General features: G+C 43.9%; 1 protein-coding gene and 1 long non-coding RNA gene across 3 annotated transcripts in view; both read left to right on the top strand.

Annotated features, from left to right (window-relative positions):
* Positions 1-20,034, top strand: part of LOC124310541 (arylsulfatase J) — an 876,378-nt gene that overhangs the window by 261,787 nt on the left and 594,557 nt on the right. Inside the window, exon 3 of one of the 2 annotated variants that reach the window (XM_046774594.1) lies at positions 14,994-15,206. The exons of the other annotated variant lie outside the window; for it this stretch is intronic. Within the exon in view, the coding sequence (XP_046630550.1) occupies positions 14,994-15,206 (213 nt within the window). The remainder of the gene's footprint in view (positions 1-14,993; positions 15,207-20,034) is intronic. 2 annotated transcript variants of the gene reach the window in all.
* Positions 17,567-18,396, top strand: LOC124310546 (uncharacterized). Its single transcript, XR_006909693.1, has 2 exons — positions 17,567-17,622; positions 18,291-18,396. It is a non-coding gene; the product is annotated as an uncharacterized LOC124310546 (long non-coding RNA).

A 20,034-nucleotide genomic window follows, 5' to 3' on the forward strand; every position in this document is an offset into this window, starting at 1 on the left:
CGGATAGGGCGGTGGCGGGTGCTCGAGGGCTACACGGCCAGCGATCATCAGTACATCGCCTTCGAAGTGGCAAGAGAGACAAGGACGACACGGACGAGGACACGGCACCCCCCGCGGTGGAACGTAGACAAACTCGACGTACTGAAGTTCTCGGCGGAGCTGGCGGCAGCGCCGGCCCCAACTACCGACGTCCCCCCAGAGCTGACTGGCCGGCAAAGGGCGGAAAGACAAGCGGACGAGACGGCCAAACTGACGACGCGGCTGTGCGACAGCACAATGCCAAAACGACGGTACGGACGTAACAGACCACCACAATACTGGTGGACGGACGAGATAGCCGAGCTGCGGAAGAGTTGCCTGGCAAAACGACGACGGGTTACGAGGGCTGGAGGGAGACCCGAAAGGGAAACCCTTCAGGCCGAGTACAAGACTGAACGGAAACGACTGACGTACGCCATCAGAGACAGCAAGACGCGATGCTGGAAGAAGCTCTGCGAGGAGGTGGACCGCGACCCCTGGGGTGCCGGTTACAAGATTGTGACCGGTAGGCTGGGGGCCCGGATCCCGCCAGAACTCAAGGATGCTGAAACCGCACGACGGATCGTCGACGGACTGTTCCCAACGCACCCGACGCGTACGGACGCGACGAACGACGACGAGACGGCGGCGCCCCCCGTCTTCACCGCCGAGGAGCTCGTCGGAGCGACCAAAGCGATGAAGAGGGGTAAGGCGCCAGGACCGGACGGGGTACCGGCGAAGGTTCTTCGGCTGATGGCGAGCCTGAGGCCGGAGATACTTCTCGACCTCTACAACACGTGCCTTACGACAGGGACATTCAGCGACCGGTGGAAGGTGGCGAGGTTGGTCCTTATCCCAAAGGGTAAGGGTGACCCCAGCACGCCGTCGGCCTACCGGCCGCTGAGCTCACTGGACACGACAGGGAAACTGTACGAACAGCTTCTGCGACCACGACTTACGGACGCGATACGGGACGGCGGAGGCCTCTCTGACCAGCAGTTCGGCTTCCGGAGGGGTCGATCAACGATTGGAGCGATCCAAGAGGTGGTTGACTCCTTCCGGTCGACAGACAGACATTGCCACGCTGCGCGACCCGTCGCGCTGCTGGTGACACTTGACGTTAAGAACGCCTTCAACTCGGCCAGGTGGGTGGATATCCTAGGGTCGCTGAGAGGCGACTTCGGGGTCCCGCCTCACTTGCTCCGAGTTGTTGAAGACTACCTTCGGAACAGACGACTGACGTACGAAACGACCGAAGGCCAAGTGACGCGACAGATTACCGCGGGGGTCGCTCAAGGTTCCATACTAGGACCCGACTTTTGGAACGGGATGTACGACGGCCTGCTCAGACTGGAGCTCCCACTCGGCGTTCGCCTGGTCGCTTACGCTGACGACGTGGCGGCAGTGATAGTCGAGCGAACTCCAGATCTGGCACAATACGCACTGAACCAGACGATGAGACGAGTCGGACGGTGGATGACTGACCACGGACTGCAACTCGCGACGGAAAAGACAGAACTGGTGCTTTTCACCAGGAGACGAATACCGACGATATTACGCATGACGGTCGGGACGGACGAGATCGAGACCAGAGGGGAAGTCAAGTACCTGGGGGTGACCCTGGATACGAAGATGACCTTCTGGCCTCACATACGACGAACGGCTCAGAAGCCGGCTGAAAGGATAGCATCCCTAAGCCGCCTGATGGCAAACACGAACGGACCGAGACCAGGGAAACGGAGACTACTGATGTCGACGGTGAACTCGATCCTCCTCTACGGTGCGGAGATCTGGGCAGACTCCCTGAAGACTGAGAAATACTGTCACGCAATGACGACGGTACAGAGACGAAGCGCGTTGAGGATCGCTTGTTCCTATCGGACGGTCTCAGCACAGGCCGTTCTGGTGGTGGCAGGCGTGATTCCCATAGACCTTCTCGCGTTTGAGCGCAAGAGGGTCTACGGAAGAGACGCGGACGTGACCCGACGGGACGCGGCAACGACGGAAAGAGACGCGACGATACAGACGTGGCAGGAACGGTGGACGGAAGAAACAACGGGAAACTGGACGAGACGACTTATTAAGGACCTGAGACCGTGGATCCAGAGGGGGTTTGGGGATGTGAATTTTTACGTCACCCAGCTTCTGACGGGCCACGGTTATTTTAGACGGTACTTATACAACTTGAACCGAGTACGGACGCCCAACTGTACGTACTGCGGACACGGACGAGACGACGCGGAACACACGTTCTTTGAATGTGATCGCTGGACAGAACTGAGACATAGACTGGAGACGGTCGTGGGAGGCATCACTCCCGACAACGTTGTCGGGGTGATGCTCCATAGTACAGAAAGGTGGCAACTTGTTGCCACCTACACAGAGACAATCCTAAGACGTAAGAACGCGGACGGCTGCCTGACGTAACGCAACTGACGGACTGCCGGCACGGGACGGACGGACGGACAGACTGACGAGACACACACCGACAGAGCTCCCAGCTAGAAGTAATATCACCATAGTTCCTGGCTGGGAGCGTTGCACAGGAGGTGGCGGTTTAGTGGGTAGGCCACCCTGGAGTCCCACATCCGCGCTAGCCCGTATGACTGGCGCGAATCCGTAACTTGGATTCCGCAACTCCTCGGAAAAAAAAAAAAAAAAAAAAAAAAAAAAAATAATAATAATAATAGTGATAATAATAATAGTGATAATAAGAATGATAATATGCAATTTTGCCATACGATTATCACACATTTTATTTTTTGGAAAACTTTTTTTCATTTTCTGAAAACTTTTTTTCGTTTTCTGAAAACTTTTTTTCATTTTCTGAAAACTTTTTTTCATTTTCTGAAAACTTTTTTTACGTGTTAATCAAATGGGAAAAAAGTTTTCTGAAAACTTTTTTTCGTTTTCTGAAAAGTTTTTTTCATTTTCTGAAAAGTTTTTTTCGTTTCCTGAAAATTTTTTTTCATTTTCTGAAAACTTTTCTCGTGGTAAACGAATAAATATGAATAATTGCTTGATATATCAATAATAAATGAATAAACAATTGTTGAGTATATGAATTCGCATTTTGAAACTTCAAATCCATTAAATATCGTATTGATCATGAAACGTTTTAGTCGAGGAAATAAAGCAATGGACTGTCGATTTTTTGAGCAGTCAGACGGATTTTAATGCGGTTTTTTGCATTCGATTCGTGAGAGCGCCTACAAACTATGTGAACTAAATTGATTAGTTAATTTTTTGAAAATGCATTATGGCATTAATAATATGCATTTTGCAAGTGCACTTCCAAGAGACACTAAAAAAAAAATTTGCTACTCGGGGGTTTTTGGGGTCGCTGAACACGAATATCGCCACGGCAACCGTCTCCGAGGTACCTGGTGCCCAGGGTGGACAGTATCAACGTCTTCTCCTAGAGTTTTGGCGAAAATTGTGATCGAATTTGTGATTGAATTAAGAACAATATACTTTAATTGAGGTAAAATTGATAACACTCAAGATAATTCCAGAAAAAGACGTTGAAACGTTCAAAACGAGTACAAAAACGAGTTTCGACAAATTCGATCACAGTTTTCGCCAAAACTCTAGGAGAAGACGTTGATACTGTCCACCCTGGGCACCAGGTACCTCGGAGACGGTTGCCGTGGCGATATTCGTGTTCAGCGACCCCGAAAATCCCCGAGTATCAAATTTTTTGTTTAGTGTCTCTTGGAAGTGCACTTGGAAAATGCATATTATTAATGCCATCATGCATTTTCAAAAAATTGATTAATCAATTTAGTTCACAAAGTTTGTAGGCGCTCTCACGAATCGAATGCAAAAAATCGCATTGAAATCCGTCTTACTGCTCAAAAAATCGACAGTTGGGCCGTTTTTAGTGCTTTATTTCCTCGACTATTTCCGCCCGATGGTGGATCGTTCGAGGCGTCAAACATCAAATATTTACATCAATTCTATGTCTACAGTTCATCCTATAGCTATTGGGGGGCTGGGACAAACCCCCAAGGTACGGTGTCGGTCTGTCCAGGTATCAATTGCCGCTTGTCATCCTGCCAACTCAGTGCCAATTTTTTTTGTACAATCGTGCTCACTTCGTGTTTTTTGCTGCGTATTAAACACTGTGGAAGAGTCAACTCTCGGTAAGCCGTCAGACAGCGCTTATAATCATCAAACGTGATGCTATTTATCGATGAATTTCTTACACCCTTGGCACGCTTACTCACTTTTACGCCACTGTCATATTTTTCCCGATCCTCACCCATCATAGTAAATGTGTACAGCTTTGCTCGCAGTCCCACAAACTCTGTCATGATTTTACCATTATTTTCATCCTTCATTAGCCCTAGTTGTTTTTTGTTTTTAAGGGGAATACCATACACATTGTCGGGTGGATAGTCAGAGGTGTCAAATATTGTATCTACATCACGTTTGATGATATCGTAGATATTAGGCACATTGAATTGATAAAAAAGGCTGTCTGTGTCGGTATACATCAATTTAGCCTGTTTATTTGAAAAGTTGGTTTTAACATAATTATAGTGGAAATCGTAGAGAAAGATTTTTGACAGATATAGAATTGATGCGCCGACGTAAATAAGTTTAATAACCATATCAGTGTCAAATACGGTGCAGCTGTGAAAGTTTGCTCGGGCAATAAGCGTTCTCGCACCACCTTTTCCCTCCCATTTTGTAACCAATTTGACATCTTTATGATTTCGCACATTCTCCATAGTCTTGCCGAACACAGCGTTATTCATGAGTTTGTAAAAGTTTTTCTCAAATTCATTCCTAGATTGCTTACGCATGTCTGTATTGAGCGTGATGTAAGGCTCGAGCCATGGAGATTGCGCAAACTTCAAAATTCTATGCACTTTCGTTAATTTCAATCCTAAACTCAAACACTGTTTCAAATTTCTATAGTGCAATATATACTTTGTTTTGGGGTGAAGGGTGGTCGCGAGTCTGGCATTTTTACTACCTGGGGGAGTAAAATGTTCGGGACAAAGAGGTAAGTCTTTGTGATCCTCGTGGAGTTCTACAGGGTAGTCCAATCTACCTTCAGAAAGTAACCGATCGGCGAATCTTTCGGATGGTTCGTTATATCGATGTGCTGATATTCCCACTCGAACGAACCGATTGGTAAATGCACGCTCATAGCTGCACCGTACAGGTTATTCACGTCAAAATACATGAGATACGATTCCGCTTTGTTTGGATCAAAATCTGTTCCCATGAATCTATTATTGGCCCGAGCGTGTCGATTAGAAAATTGCGCTACGCCGCCTCGAATGGCTTTTAATAAATAACACCATTTCAGGGTTGTCTAAAAGTTGCAAATTTACATTAGTATGCTTGAGCATCGCGTCAAAAGCAAGCCCCGGTGCAGTGTAGTAGTGCAACGGATCTAAATTGTATGTTTTGAAGCAGCTAGCGTGGAAATTTTCGAAAATATCGGCAAGCAAAAGAACATCGGTCTTTAAATATAAATCTGAGTAGCCCCCCAATGACTCTAAATGGAATTCCCTCCAAACAGTTTTCGCGTGCTCGTAATCGGTGTCTGAAATATTTGTGTCGCAGAGGTGCGAGTAGAAATGCTTTTTTGCAGGTAATCGCGGTTCATCGAGTTTCCCCCAACAATCGACGTATTCATATGGAAAAACGCCTTTGCGGGTCATCAAACTGAACTGAGTCGGGTTATTATAAAATTTGCGTGTTATGTGTTTATCGGTATCGGTCAAATATGTGGAAAGTTTATCGATGCTGCTAGCCATAAATCGGAACGAATCGATGAATCTCAAGTGCATCATTGTTCCATCGACGCGTTTCGTGAAGGATATATATTTTTCCTTATTTATGGGTAGCAGTGTAATTTTACCGGGAAAAGTTGACGCGAGGGATTTTATTAAAAAGTGAGAATCGTAACCGGACAAATTGTGGAAAACTATTGGAATTGTGTGCGTCTCTCTGAAATTCAAATTACACCGATTATGAGCAGGACCACGATATTTACCCGTGAAGTGACAGCGATCGTAACACTTTTTCTCCTCAGGGGTAAACGGTTTTTCACAAATATAACAATTCCTTGCGCGCATGTGACAATCGCGTTGCACTTGGGTAAGAGACTTCATCGGAATTATGTTTTTGATGCGTGACTCTACTTGAATTGAGAAATCTTCAAGCTGTTTCATAAACCAATCTATGCAATCGACACCGCGTTTACCGTGGAACTCTGATAAAGTCTCATCGTACGCGCAATGTACATAGTACGCTACACTGTGCGGGATATACTTTCGAATTACACAAGTCTCACGAGTTTCAAATTCATCTATAGGTTCAGGGATTATTATACATTCGAGATCGGCGTATACGACAAATGGAACGGTGCCTTTGTTTTGAAAATTGGAAAATACTAAATCTTTACACTTGGGAAACTCTATGCGTACTTTATCTAGCGTAATACAATCTTGTCGGTGATTGCCGTAGACATGTTTCGCGCTAAAGTGGCACAAACATCTGTCACATAAAAACGTTTTGTGTTCATGAATGGACAATTGTTTGCTCACCAATCGGGAAAGATCTTTAATCTAAGCAAAGTGGAATCTCGGTGCAAACTCACCAGTCGTATCGTCTTCCGGATTACTCTCAACCATTAGAAGATGGATCGTGTTAATGTTTAGGCTATGCAAATTTTTACTCAAATAAATTGGCACGATGACGCTTTTATTTGATTTTGCATGATGCGAGAAAGTTTGAGATTCTATTCCATATACATTGATGCGCAAATTATTTAATCTCTCAAGCTTTTTCACATCATGTAGAGTAGCAGGGAATTTGATACCTGTACAGTCCAACTCGAAAATATATCGATGATAACGGCTAGTCCTATCGGCGTTGATCTTGACCGGGTGGAGGGCTGCTGTGACGGTCCAGAGAAGGCATCTTTCGTCCTCGTTCCTTACGTCAATCACAGCCTTTTTATGTCGAATGTCTTGGGGCAGCTCGACGAATGTTGAAGCCCCCGCGGCGAGAGGCTGGTAGCGATTGATATTTACAGCGATGTTGAGGATCTCAATCATACTCCAGCCGGAATCGCGTTGCTCGAAATCTTCCACCTTTGACTGCAGATCACCCCGTGCACGTGTAAACCAACCATTTATATCGCTTGATGGGAGGAGAATCGCCTCGTTGGTGGTGTTGAAACTCTTAACTTCAGTGGAGATCTCTTCGTGCTTGGCATTTTCAAATTTGCACGATAATATGAGGTTAACCTTCACATTTCCCTCCTCGCGCAGTATCAGCTCCAACTTCTCGGTGACGACGCGCTGCACATCGTCCAGAAAGGCGTCCAAATTTTTATGACGGAGATTTGTGATAACCCCCGTTCTGATTCGGCTGGCAAAAGCGCTATCCACGTCGTCCCATTGTACACCCGCAGGAGTATCGATATTTCCACCCGTCACCACTGTGCGCTGCTGCAACTGCTTGATCTTCGTCACCCAAGGTTGCAGGAGTGCGATCGTATGTTGGATCCGTATTTTCGCACCAACGGTTGTTCCTCGTTGCATGGAAATATCGCGCAGAACTTGGATATTCGCAATTCCAATATCAGCCCAATGATTGATGACGGCGTCATTCTCTTCTCCGGCTGGTTGCTCTCTCAGCAAATTGTACGTCCTCTCTATCTGCTACGCAAGTCCCATATACGCTTCGACTGCCATGACTTTGACGTTGATATAAGCTGAACTTTGTATAACTTTTTTGACTTGCACGTATCGTGTAAGACTGATGAGTCTGCATCGGATGCGTTGATCTTATATGTTTATAGGCCGATAGATCGCAAGAATTTTGGAACGATGCGCACTGCGTTATGCGCATATCGGAGGGTAAAATGACGTCAGAGATGCGGCGCGCACTGCGTTCTGCGCATCCCGGAGGGAAAAATGACGTCAGAGATGCGGTGCGCACTGCGTTCTGCGCATCTCGGAGGGAAAAATGACGTCAGAGACGACAGGGTCCCCCCTTTATCCGACCCGCCATCCCTAAATTTTTGGGTTTTATTGCCCTCCCGACTCTGCAGAGATGATGAAATTCATGTAAAAAATGACGCAAAAGACGGCTGAGGTCCGCAGTCCCCGCCCTCGCCATCCCTCAATTTTTGCGGTTTATCTGCCAATTTGAAGTCACCCAGTTCCGCAGCTGCATCTTGCCTCAAAGCGTGTTGGAATAGGTTTTCACCCCCTCCCCCTCCCCCTCTCCACGAACCCACCGTCGCCTAATGTAGTTTTTGAGTTTTATGAGTCGTTAAGCAGCGTGGGCCATGTGGTGTGAAAAATCGGTCAACGAAAAGCAGGTAGCGAACAGTGTTTGGTGTAAGAAAAATCTTATCTTGCCCGCTCTTCACCGCATGGTATGTGTACACACAGTTTTGGGTTTTACGACCCTTTATAGCGAACAAGTCCGAGCCTGCACATCCCCCGCCATTCTCTATGATATGTATGTTCGGTTTCAAATGAGCTACTATAACAAAGAAGCTGGGCCTTTGCTATCGAGGCGTGAATTCACAAACCAAGCTCCCCTTATCGTCATCGATTGCTCCAAGCAGAACGAAACATTGAAAACTGGGGACCTGTGGACATTCGATTGGAATTTGACTCTAGCACTACGTTCCCACCACACACTTCAGCCTACTACATGATCTTGCATGATCGCATTGTTGAATATAATCCGATCAGTGGTACTGTTAAAAAATTGGTATAAGTCAATTTTGGAATAACAATACGTTTAATTATTATGGATATTGAAAATAATATGTATAATTTTACTCGTTAAAATTTAGAATAAGATAATTGAGAATAGAATAAGAAAACTAAATGTAATTGGTGTTAAATAAAAAAATTGTTAAAAGCATTCAAAACGCCATTTTAAACCTTCCTTCAGGGGTCATTTCCTGGAATTTTTTCAATAGATCTCGCGGGTTCTTACTCTATCCGATTTATGTGCGGTTTTTCGGCGCCAAACAAGTCTCGACAGGAATTATTTTTTGTGTGTAAGTGTGTGTGTGTGTGTGTGTCAAATCCTATGGAAATAGCCGCCAAAAATGACCGGGGGGGGGGGGGGGGGGGGGGTGAGAGAGAGCGCTGTGAGTCGGGGGGGGGGGAGCTAGGGGGGATCGCCGCCATCTTTGAGTTAGAACCGGCACATATACACCACTATTTACCAGATATTTCTTCTGACTTTTGAAACTCCCGGCCGGATGAAGGTGATCACATATACACAATATAAATCATGTTTCCACCAAATAAATAATTACTAAACGAATACCTAAGGTACCTTCTCTATTTCCACATTGAACCGGTTAGCACTCTGAAGCACAACGGCCGAAAAGCGGAATAACACGCACCACCTACAGTGCCATGATCGCTCGCATATGCCTGTGATTGGTCGACTCTGCGTGTAAGTGACTGATGGTGATGCGACATTGTACACCGAATAGTTTGTGTCACGGCCGACCATATGAAATTACACATCGCGCATAGTCTACCAGCCAGTCAGCGTTGATATTTCTTTGCAAAGTGAGCAACTAATTTGGTAAAGCGTGGTGCAAAAACAAAGCAGATAAGTATTCAGTGGAAGTCCTAATGGTTAACTTACAGAGACACACTTTTTGAGACCTCAATGTTACCAATGAAGCTAGCTTTTTTCAATATCGTTATTGGAGATACGACCTCGTCGCATATGGAATGGAGTTTTGATATATCTTAGTTCTTGGATAGAATTGAAGTTCTGCATGGTTTTTTCTATTTTATATTCTAGTAGTTTAGGAAATAATATGTAGGTCATATTCATACTATACGCATATTTCCGGACGCAGAAATAAACCGAGATTCTTTACACGATTCATCATCGTTGAGGCTTACATCGAATGAAGACGTTTAGCAACGTATATGTGATAGAGCTGGAACATTTGTCATAAAATGTAACAGTTTTATATCCTCTCGCAGAAACATGCCTGGGATCATTTGAATGAGTACGAAATTCATCGTGCAGCGTAGCCCGCTTTGCGCGCTTGGCTTCCTTATCGGCAGCAGTGCTCAAATTACGGGATTATATGCACTTTATATGCACTCTCGCCGAGCCCGGCGAGAGGCCGTGTGAGCAGTCTCAATACTGCTTCCCGGCGTAACGCACGCCTAATTTTTCTTATACATAAATTTAATATAACGTTGACGCCCGCACTCACCAATGTAGTTATCAATTATAACGCAATTCTCTGTTTTGAATAAACGTATGAATATATATATAATCGTTGCGTAATATTCGCAAGACAAATTTGGCGATCCTGCCAGGATCCGGTTTAAACCAACAAACGCGGCGCGCGTATCAAACGACCGGATCATAGTGACGAACTTTGGAAGTGAGTGCATAAGCCCAATAAATTTACGCGCGGACCTTCGGCTACGCGTTTATAAGTAATTGTTATGAATTGCACCTAGCAAGGAATAGAGTGAAAGGCCGCCTTGCGTAGACAATCAAGGACTGCGTGTAGACCGCTTGATAATCAGGGACTGAGGGTAGACCGCCTGATTCTACACTGGACAATTGCCATAGTGAACTTGTGTATTTATTGGAAAGGAAGCAAATATAAAATTCTGCACTCCTTAGATACAATAAACTTCGCGTTTAAACCATCTAAGTGGAGTGACGTGAGAATAAGGACACTCAGACTCGAACCGCTCTTATATTCTCACCCCGGTGCCTGTCGGAGACTCCAGGACATCGAAGCCTCGTACCGACATCTATAACGATATTCGAGTGTGATGCTGCACACCTCAATTTGGCTACTCCTAGCGTAAGTATGAGCATTTTGCTACTTACACGAGTCACCATAAACGTATCAAAGAAAAATCGTGATTGAAACTGAAAATTTGATGGTCAAACTTGAATCATTCGAATGAATGAAGTCAAAGCTTGACTCAAGGTGAATTTGAAAATAAAATCACCATGGAAGTGAACGAAAACAACAGCCGGAGATCGGCAGTACCTCCAACTATTGCTGAGACTGCAGAAAATGGACAATCCGTCACTTCTGAATCCCGGTTTGAAGAGAGATTTTGGGATTTGACAAACCAAATGACTCAACTTGTGAATAGGCTACAAGAAGCCACCGAAAGTGATGATTTAACTGCAATGGGCAGATACCGTCTTGGTCTAGAGCAATTAAACGGAGAGAGGTTGACTGCGCGTCAACTTGCTCACCGCGAAGATTTGCCTATAAAAGAGGTTACCCGTTTTATTCAATTGAGAAATCAAGAACGCCGTGAACACGACTTCATTCGTCGCAATAATGAAGAAATAAATCGAAACTCCGGAACAGTTCCGCGTCCCGAAGACATGCTTGAAAGCGTCACCAACCAAATGTTTCAGGAAATGCAACAACCGAATAACCAATTAACCGAAGAAAATCGTCAAGAGGAAGCTCTTACAAATAGTAATACTAATCGAGAAGCAATCAATAACTATTATCGCTCAACAACTAGCGATGATCTGAATGTTTCCAATATTTTGAGACCGCCCGGAAACCATACCGGAGCGATACCGCGCGTCTCGTTGAATCAGAGGTGGAAGGTCCTACTCAGATAGCTCCCACGTTACTTGGCATTATACGGGCTCGCTCAAAACCGATTGCTGCCACCGACACCGCACATCAATGAGGTGGGCTCCCCAGCCAATTCAGACTCGGACCATCAAGGTATAAATGCGATGCCAATACCGATCCTTCACCAAAATCGCTTATTAGAAAACGACCGATTCTCCACCGCGCAAGCCAATGTAAACCATGATATCTTGTCGGATACGGATTCGACACTGCAACGCGTTCTCGAAGAAAGCCGACATTTATGACGGATGCCGAACGTACGCCTTACACCAAGGCCTAGTCCACAGTGGCCTATTGGTCCGACGGATTACGAAATCCCACGAGGTACTGGTAGCAATACCCGTGGTAACGTTCCGCGTCGTCGTCTAGAACAGCAAGAAGAGGACGAACTTCGAAGAGCCTTGGAAATGTCTGCTACTTTACCACATCGTCGTCCGGACACTGTGACGTTCAGTATGACCCAGTTGCTGAGTGATCCCGAAGCTTGACGCCAACAGCAAGAGATAATGAGGAACATTGAGGAACTCGCTCAAAGAAACCAAACGAGAATTCAACTACCGGCAACTGCACCACCCCGAGACGTGCTTCCCCCTCGGAATCCAAGAGACCCAGGCCCGTATGCACGAACGGAAGCTTACTTGAACGATGTCAGCCTACGCCCCGATGCTGCCGGAAGATACTCCGGAGAACCAAATCGCCCAGCAGACGAGCCCTACGCGATCCAAGATTTCCTACCCGCGTTTCAAGCCATCAAGATGATTGATTGCAGACTGGAAGGGAAAGCAGGCGAAGACGTACACGCTTGGATCATGCAAGTAAAAGCCGCCGATATGGTAGTTATGCCAACCCAACGTTTCCCGTTTTTGAGCATGGTAATCAGTTTGAAGACGGAAGGAGCTCTTCAGAAGACCATCAACCAGAGGAGACCTCGTAAAATCCCAACTTTACTCGAAGTCATAAGATCAGCCGTCATTGTCGAGAAAAGTGCCACCACATTGGGAATGGAGCTTGGCAGAACAGGCCAAAAGGGCGACACTGTGGACGCCTACAATCTCAAATTCAATCAGATCTACCAAGATCTCGTAGCTGCTTTCTCGAATCAACAACTACGAGCGAAAATCGATCCTAATCTTCGAGACCTCGAAAATAGAGTGTGCCAGTACTATATGTACGGACTCAATCCGAGGATATTCCATCAAGTCAAAAACCGTCAGTACTTCAATTTACTAGAAGCCCAGAAGGCCGTGAAAGAAGCCGAAGGCGAGGAATTGAATTTCCGCAAGCATCAACAACAGCTGATTAACAGTAACGACACAGCCTCGAAACCCACGTTTTGGAACAAGTCCCAAATTTACGGGCCAGGCAGCGCATCAGATACGCGAAGATTCCAGGTACAACAAAGAACCTCGACGAACTCGCCAAGGTCAACTCCTCGACCACCAGCGTCTGTCCACCACCACGATGAAGCGGAACAAGATGAAGATAAAGAACTCCAGAGATGTGAATGCCACACCTGTAACACACATCGGACCGCCCATGAACAATAAGCAGTATGTCATAACTGCGGAACCAAAGGACACTACAGCCGGAACTGTTACGCTCCGCGCCGACCACAGAACGACCAACGCTGTAATACTAACGGCAGTAAGCGAGACGCAAATTTTCGAAACGCCAGCCTCAAAGACAAACCGCCCAACGACCAAGTCAATTGCACGTCAGAGGCACTCCAGTCAGAGGAAGAGGAAATAGAGGGACAAGAGGACGAACTAGAGGACGAGTGCCAACAGGCGTCCGTGTATGTTCAGTTTCACAGGGGCTACTACAGTGCGCTATAATAAAATTTGGAGGAACAAAGCAAGGAGTAGCCCTTATGGTCGATACAGGTGCATCTATAAATCTCATGAAACGAAAGGTTATTTATCCATCCGATGAACAAATTTGTCCAATTATCAAACGCAAAATTTCCTTTAAGACTGGCAAAGCGCTAAATTCCGCGAATGAAATTGCTGTACTAACTCACATGGGACTAAAGGACGAATTCGTCATTATACTAGACGATTATCTGCCTGACGAAGAAGATGGAATTATGGGAAACCCGTTTATGAGGAGGCGAGATTTCCAGTTGAATGCCTCGACGCTCACACTAAAAAATAAGATACACCACCTTAATAGCGACCAAAAAATTCGATTTAAACCAAATTCGGTAAACAAAATTGCCATCGATACCGACGAAAAGAATCTCGATCTCATGTTACGCATGGTCTATAAAGACGGAATGCCTATGGAAAATATCCCGGTGCAGATTGTGCACACGAACAATCATGGTTCGGCTTATGGAATCATCACCACCGCTGAAGACGAAGATATCGAGCTCGGACTGGAGAACGTCCAAGTCCACCGAGTAAAGAGCATGTCAACCCCGGGTGTATGGCAACGACCATGTGATGAAAGAGAGCAGGCGCTCCAACATACTGTCGACTTAAATCACCTACCGGAGGAGTACCAGAAAGAAATTTGGAGTATTCTTCAGAATTTCAGCGATATCTTTGTCTCACAGGAGGAAGACATGGTCAATGGAACTTCAATGACTGAACATCGCATCGAGTTGTCAGATCCTCAACGCATTGTAAATGTGAAAAGTTTCCGTGCTCCACAGCTGCACCAGCAGGTTGTAAAAGAGGGAGTAGAGAGAATGTCGAAACAAGGAATAATAACGGAATCCGAGTCGCCATACAACTCGCCAGTTTGGGTTGTACCCAAAAAACCGAAAGAATCCTACGAGAAATCAGAAGCCGCAGAGACGCGCCTTTGTCTTCGTCGGGGGATGTGATAGAGCTGGAACATTTGTCATAAAATGTAACAGTTTTATATCCTCTCGTAGGAACGCACGCCTAATTTTGCTTATACATGAATTTAATATAACGTTAACCCCCGCACTCACCATTGTTGTTATCAATTATAACGCAATTCTCTGTTTTGAATAAACGTATGAATATACATATAATCGTTGCGTAATATTCGCATGACATATACAACACGTACGTTAGACATTTCGAAAAATTCGTGTATTATACGCATTTTTTTTATGGTGAAAGCTAGGTTTAAAAAACGTGTATGGAATACTAGTGGATGGATTCACTTTTATTTTTTATACGTACACCATTTATTCACAATTTTTTCGTGCAATAAACGTGTTTTTTACTATGTTGTTTTTATTGGATTCCGCACGTTTGACAGGCTCCGAAATTGAGCTTTTAATGCACGTATTTTAACGAGTAAATTTGATTTTCAATTCGTCTGTGATGATTCAAAGGTACTCTTTGGTGCTGAGCCCAGAGGTCTGCCACTGAATCAGAAGTTACTTCCCCAGTACCTTGAAGAATTGGGCTATGCAAATCACATAGTTGGGAAGTGGCACTTGGGCTGCTACAAGAAAAAATATACGCCAACTTTCAGAGGCTTTCGTAGTCATACAGGTTACTGGACAGGCCATCAAGATTATAACGATCATACAGCTATGGAGGATGTGAGTATATGTCATAGTTTTAATATACTGTAACGGACAGCTGTTCGAGAACGCAATATATCAACAATGCCCGTAACATACACAAATCACGACAACAACTGTAACGGACAGCTGATCGAGACCAGCATCGACATCGACAGTGACCTACATAAACCCAAAATAATAAACAAAGACGACGGACGATGACCAACGCATACCAGGACGATGACCCATAGCAGGACACACGAATAGGGAAATGACGTCAACAAGATAACCTGACCACAGCCCTGGAAGAGTATAAAACTGGAGGACCACGAAGAGCGAGTGCCAGTTGATCGGCAAAGCGCCAAGCTGCGTCATGTTGAAACGAAACGTTACTCGTCCAGAGAACATTATCGAATTTAGCTTTAAGTTTAAGGAGAGGAACCTCAAGCAAAGCGTTTAGTTCCAATGTGAGATAGATATTATTTATTAGAGTCCACGATAGCCCGGGACTGCTAAAGAGAGTTAGGAAAGATATAAAACGTTTGGACTGTAAGGACCGTCTTAGAAGCAGAACCGATAAATTTTGATTATTATTATTATTTCTTTATTTTTATTTGATAATTTTGTTCTCTATTGTTAATTTTATAAACCAGATCGCCGACCTCGGTCAATATCAAATGTATTCGTGTTATCGCTATTAAAGCAGTTTTAAATTCTGAATATGCACTCGTCTGTCTCGTTGTCAAACATATGTTTCTAACATGAAGTTGCACCTTGAAGAGGGGAAGGGAAGTAAACCAACAGCCAGCCAAGGTAATCTCTGATCTGGAGGATTGGAAGTGTTTGGGGTCAGTAAACCACAACAGAAATAGACAGGCGACTCTGTTTATTCGGAGTTCGCAATTAGAAGGGAGTACTGGTGAGCCCGTATCTCCGAATAGGTGACATACGCCTCTCTTACTTGTCTCCAGCTGAAAGCAACGGCCGAACAAGCCCTTATCTTTCCGAAGGAAGCAACGGGCGGAGGTGCCTGTTCACATATCAAGGCGGCTTTGGTGATACCTAAGTCCGTATAGTTCGACTGTTCAGGGTTTTTGGGTTTGATAAGCTGATCCTGCTTTTAACCCATCAGAGGGGCTTCATTATAAACATACTTTTTCATTATAAAGTGACAAAGAACGCACAATAACGGGTTTATCTCATAGGCTCTGGCCCAAGATAATCCGCACTCGTTACAATACAGTAGAGCCTCTTTTATCTGAGCCTGCTTCATCCAAGTTTGCAATAATTTGAGCACTACTCTCAACACCTACGTTCATCGCAATTTAAAGTTCTGTCCGTTTTTACTCAAAATACAATGTCATTCCGTCAGGATTTTGTTTGTTTTACTGCAATAATCATGTCTGATTAGGTGAATTTTATGATATACTCTACAAAAATTTTATTCAAATATGGTCGCTCCGCAAAATGTAGGTAACTTCACACAGGCATACGCCGCGTGCGTAAGGCTCGGTTTACGGAGGACAGGTTGCCACTGTTGCTTCTAATCGATTTATGAGAACCAGTACAGCTTGAAAAGAAATCAAAAAAACTTTATATTATGTTGAGCACTACGTCAGGGTCAGACCTATCTGAAAGAAATCATCGGGGACGAATTCGGAAAAATAACAATTTTTTCAAAATTTATAGTTCATTGTTTGCGTGAAACGCTTTTCGCTCCATGCATCGAGTAGGCAGCGCCACTGGTGGCAGTTGTGAACAACCGTTGCACGTTCGTGACGCCGCACAGTGGTCCAAAAGCCCGAATTCCTGGTCAAAACTAATAACTCAAATATTTCTCAGTGAAAATTGCTAGTATTACCATACCTATAGTTTTTTGGCTTGCTGGTTTCGAAAATGAACGCAAAAATGCGAAATTCAAAATGGCGGCCCCGAAATGGCGGATATTTTTCACGAAAAATGGTACGAATTTTTAGAAATTCATAGTGCGAATGTTTTTTGGGTCGCTGATTCCGAAAAAAAAAAACAAAAATGCAAAATTCAAAATGGCGGACGTTAAATGGCGGATGTTTTTCGCGAAAAATGATACCAATTCGCTGAAATTCATACTAGTAATGTTTTTGGGGTCGCCGATTCCGAAAACGAATGCAAAAATGCGAAATTCAAAATGGTGGCCCCGAAATGGCGGATATTTTTTACAAAAAATGGTACGAATTTTTAGAAATTCATAGTACGAATGTCTTTTGGGTCACTGATTCCGAAAAAAAAAAACAAAAATGCAAAATTCAAAATGGCGGACGTTAAATGGCGGATGTTCTTCGTGAAAAATGATACCAATTCGCTGAAATTCATACTAGTAATGTTTTTGGGGTCACCGATTCCAAGAACGAATGTAAAAATGCGAAATTAAAAATGGTGGACAGAAAATGGCGGGAATATTTCGTGAAAAATGGTACAACTTTGTTAAAGGTGATATTTTGTAAATTAATTTCTTTAATTCATACAGTCTTTTTTCTTATAAAACAAAATAACATAATTTTTAAAGATACATACTAATCGCTATCTGAATTCTCATCATCGACGTCGTTTCGATGAATGACGTTGTCTGCGTCGCCCCGCTACACTAATCCCACGAGGCGGGCCACGAGGCTCCGACCGAGTCGACAAAACACTGCTTCAAAGAATGCGTATTTTTGACCAATGGATCAAAAACGAGCAAGCGATGCCAACGGTTTCACATTCTCTATACTTTTTTACACTAGGAATCGTTGAGATCTCCGCAGGATCTCCGGGGATCATAACTAATTCTCTACAGATAGTGATGCAATTCAATGAAATAGGTTATTTTGCAGCACTCGTATTGCATCATTAATATCATCGCCATAAATTCCGAAACTTGGTTCATTCACAAAATTTATATAATTCACTTACCTTGAGGAATAATATCCATTTTGGTTGACTCGATTTTGATGAGAATTGAAAAAACTACAGCCTTTTTTTTCGCGCGCTCGAAAGCGTGCACACACCACAGTCCCGCGCGAGTCTCGACAATGGTCACTTTCGAGGGCTTACCACAGGCCATGGAATGAATATGAACATCTGCCCTTTTGGATTTCAAAGCTCTAATGCTATCTATTGACAAATATGTGAAGCTTTACCTCGGATGATAACTTTCGGTTTTGGGGGTTTTGGCCAAGAATTCGGGCTTTCGGACCACTGTGCGCCGGCCGTTGCCTTCATTTGTATGGGAAGTTGTCAAATAAAATAGCGAATGTTTGAATAAGAAAAAAAAGTGGATCGTGTCAAGTTTATGAATAACAAAAAACGAAGCTGAGACTTTTACGTACAATGGTAAGTACCTCTTTTACTTTCCAAGTGCCGTGTACTTATCTTTTTTTCGTATTGAAAGTTAATCGCTTGCATAACCTCAACATGTCTATGTAATTGTCTACAGACATGAATATATGCATACGGACGGATTTCAGGCAGTAACACATTCGATAGATTTCAATCCAGCAACAATAAAAAAAGGTTCCGGCCTCACCACAACGCACGTAGTTCAAGTGGAAGAATGTTTTTTCAACGAAATACGGTCAACCGTGATAAGATGTAATGTAATCCGTCAGACTTCCGTTACTTCACCTCCGTACAAGGTCGAAATGGAGGTAAAATATTTTTAGAAAATCTCTGATTTATTAAAAACAATAGTGGTATTTGAAAATTTGATAACCAATGTTGTTGTTATGTACTTATGTATTCACATCTAATTAATTAATATGAATTGATGTTTGGGAGCGTATTTTTTAATACGCCATCTATTCTCCAGCGATTATAAACATTCATTTCTTTTCTAGATTGACGGTACTGGTGCTGGGGGAAAATGTAAGCATATTTGCGCTTCAACATGCTACATCAATACCGATCGACCTGCATCACAAACTAGCTTAGACCAAAAATGGGGAAGGCCTTCACGGAATCAACTTGGAAAAGAAATATAGGCGAAAGGAATTATCGTCACGGAACACTTTAAGGCTGAAAGCGTCCTGAACCCAGTAAATTGTCTTCCGTATGATGCGCAATTATCCGATGTAACGCACTCTTGTTGGCTCAATTTAATCTTAGCTGCTCAAGAGCGTCTGAAAGACGGTACGCGTGATGAAAGCTTGAAAACAACGAAAGTAACTCAATTGACTTCATTTAATAATAAGCTATCTTGGGAAACCTGCATTTTGAACTTAATGATATGAGCAAAAGGGAGTAAATTATACCTTCAAGAATCCCACTTTTCAAGCATTTCAGCGAAATGTTTTTATGAAAAATATATTCAATTGAGCGAACAAGAAATAATCGAACTGTGCATTAAAACTGTAAGTCAAAGCGAGTGCTTTGATTGGTTTAAAACTAGAAAGCTCAGAATAACTGCAAGTAGTAAAGCCCACGCAATTAAAACACGGACAAAACGCGATCTTGAAAAAATAATAGACACATTTTTAAATATCGTTCACACTAAATCATTTGCCGCGACCCAATATGGCCAAAAAATGGAGAAAATCGCCCGAAAGCAATATGAAACATTACTGAATGTTCAGGTTTTCACCATTGGTACAGTTTTTCTACAAGCTCAGCCATGGTTAAGTGCGTCTCTGGACGGAGTCGTTATAGAAGATGGATGTATAACGAAATTAGTAGAGATCAAGTGTCCTCATTCGTGTTAAAAAGTACCTGTTTGCGATGAACTCTTGGAAACTTTCAACGTCCCATATTTAGTTGATTCAAATAATAATGTAGATTTGAAATCAACGCATCAGTATTATACGCAGCTCAGTGTCAAATGCAAATGTATGTAACAGGATTGTCACAGTGT

Source organism: Neodiprion virginianus, chromosome 1 (assembly GCF_021901495.1).
Source record: "Neodiprion virginianus isolate iyNeoVirg1 chromosome 1, iyNeoVirg1.1, whole genome shotgun sequence".
NCBI classification, from domain to species: Eukaryota; Metazoa; Arthropoda; class Insecta; order Hymenoptera; family Diprionidae; genus Neodiprion; species Neodiprion virginianus.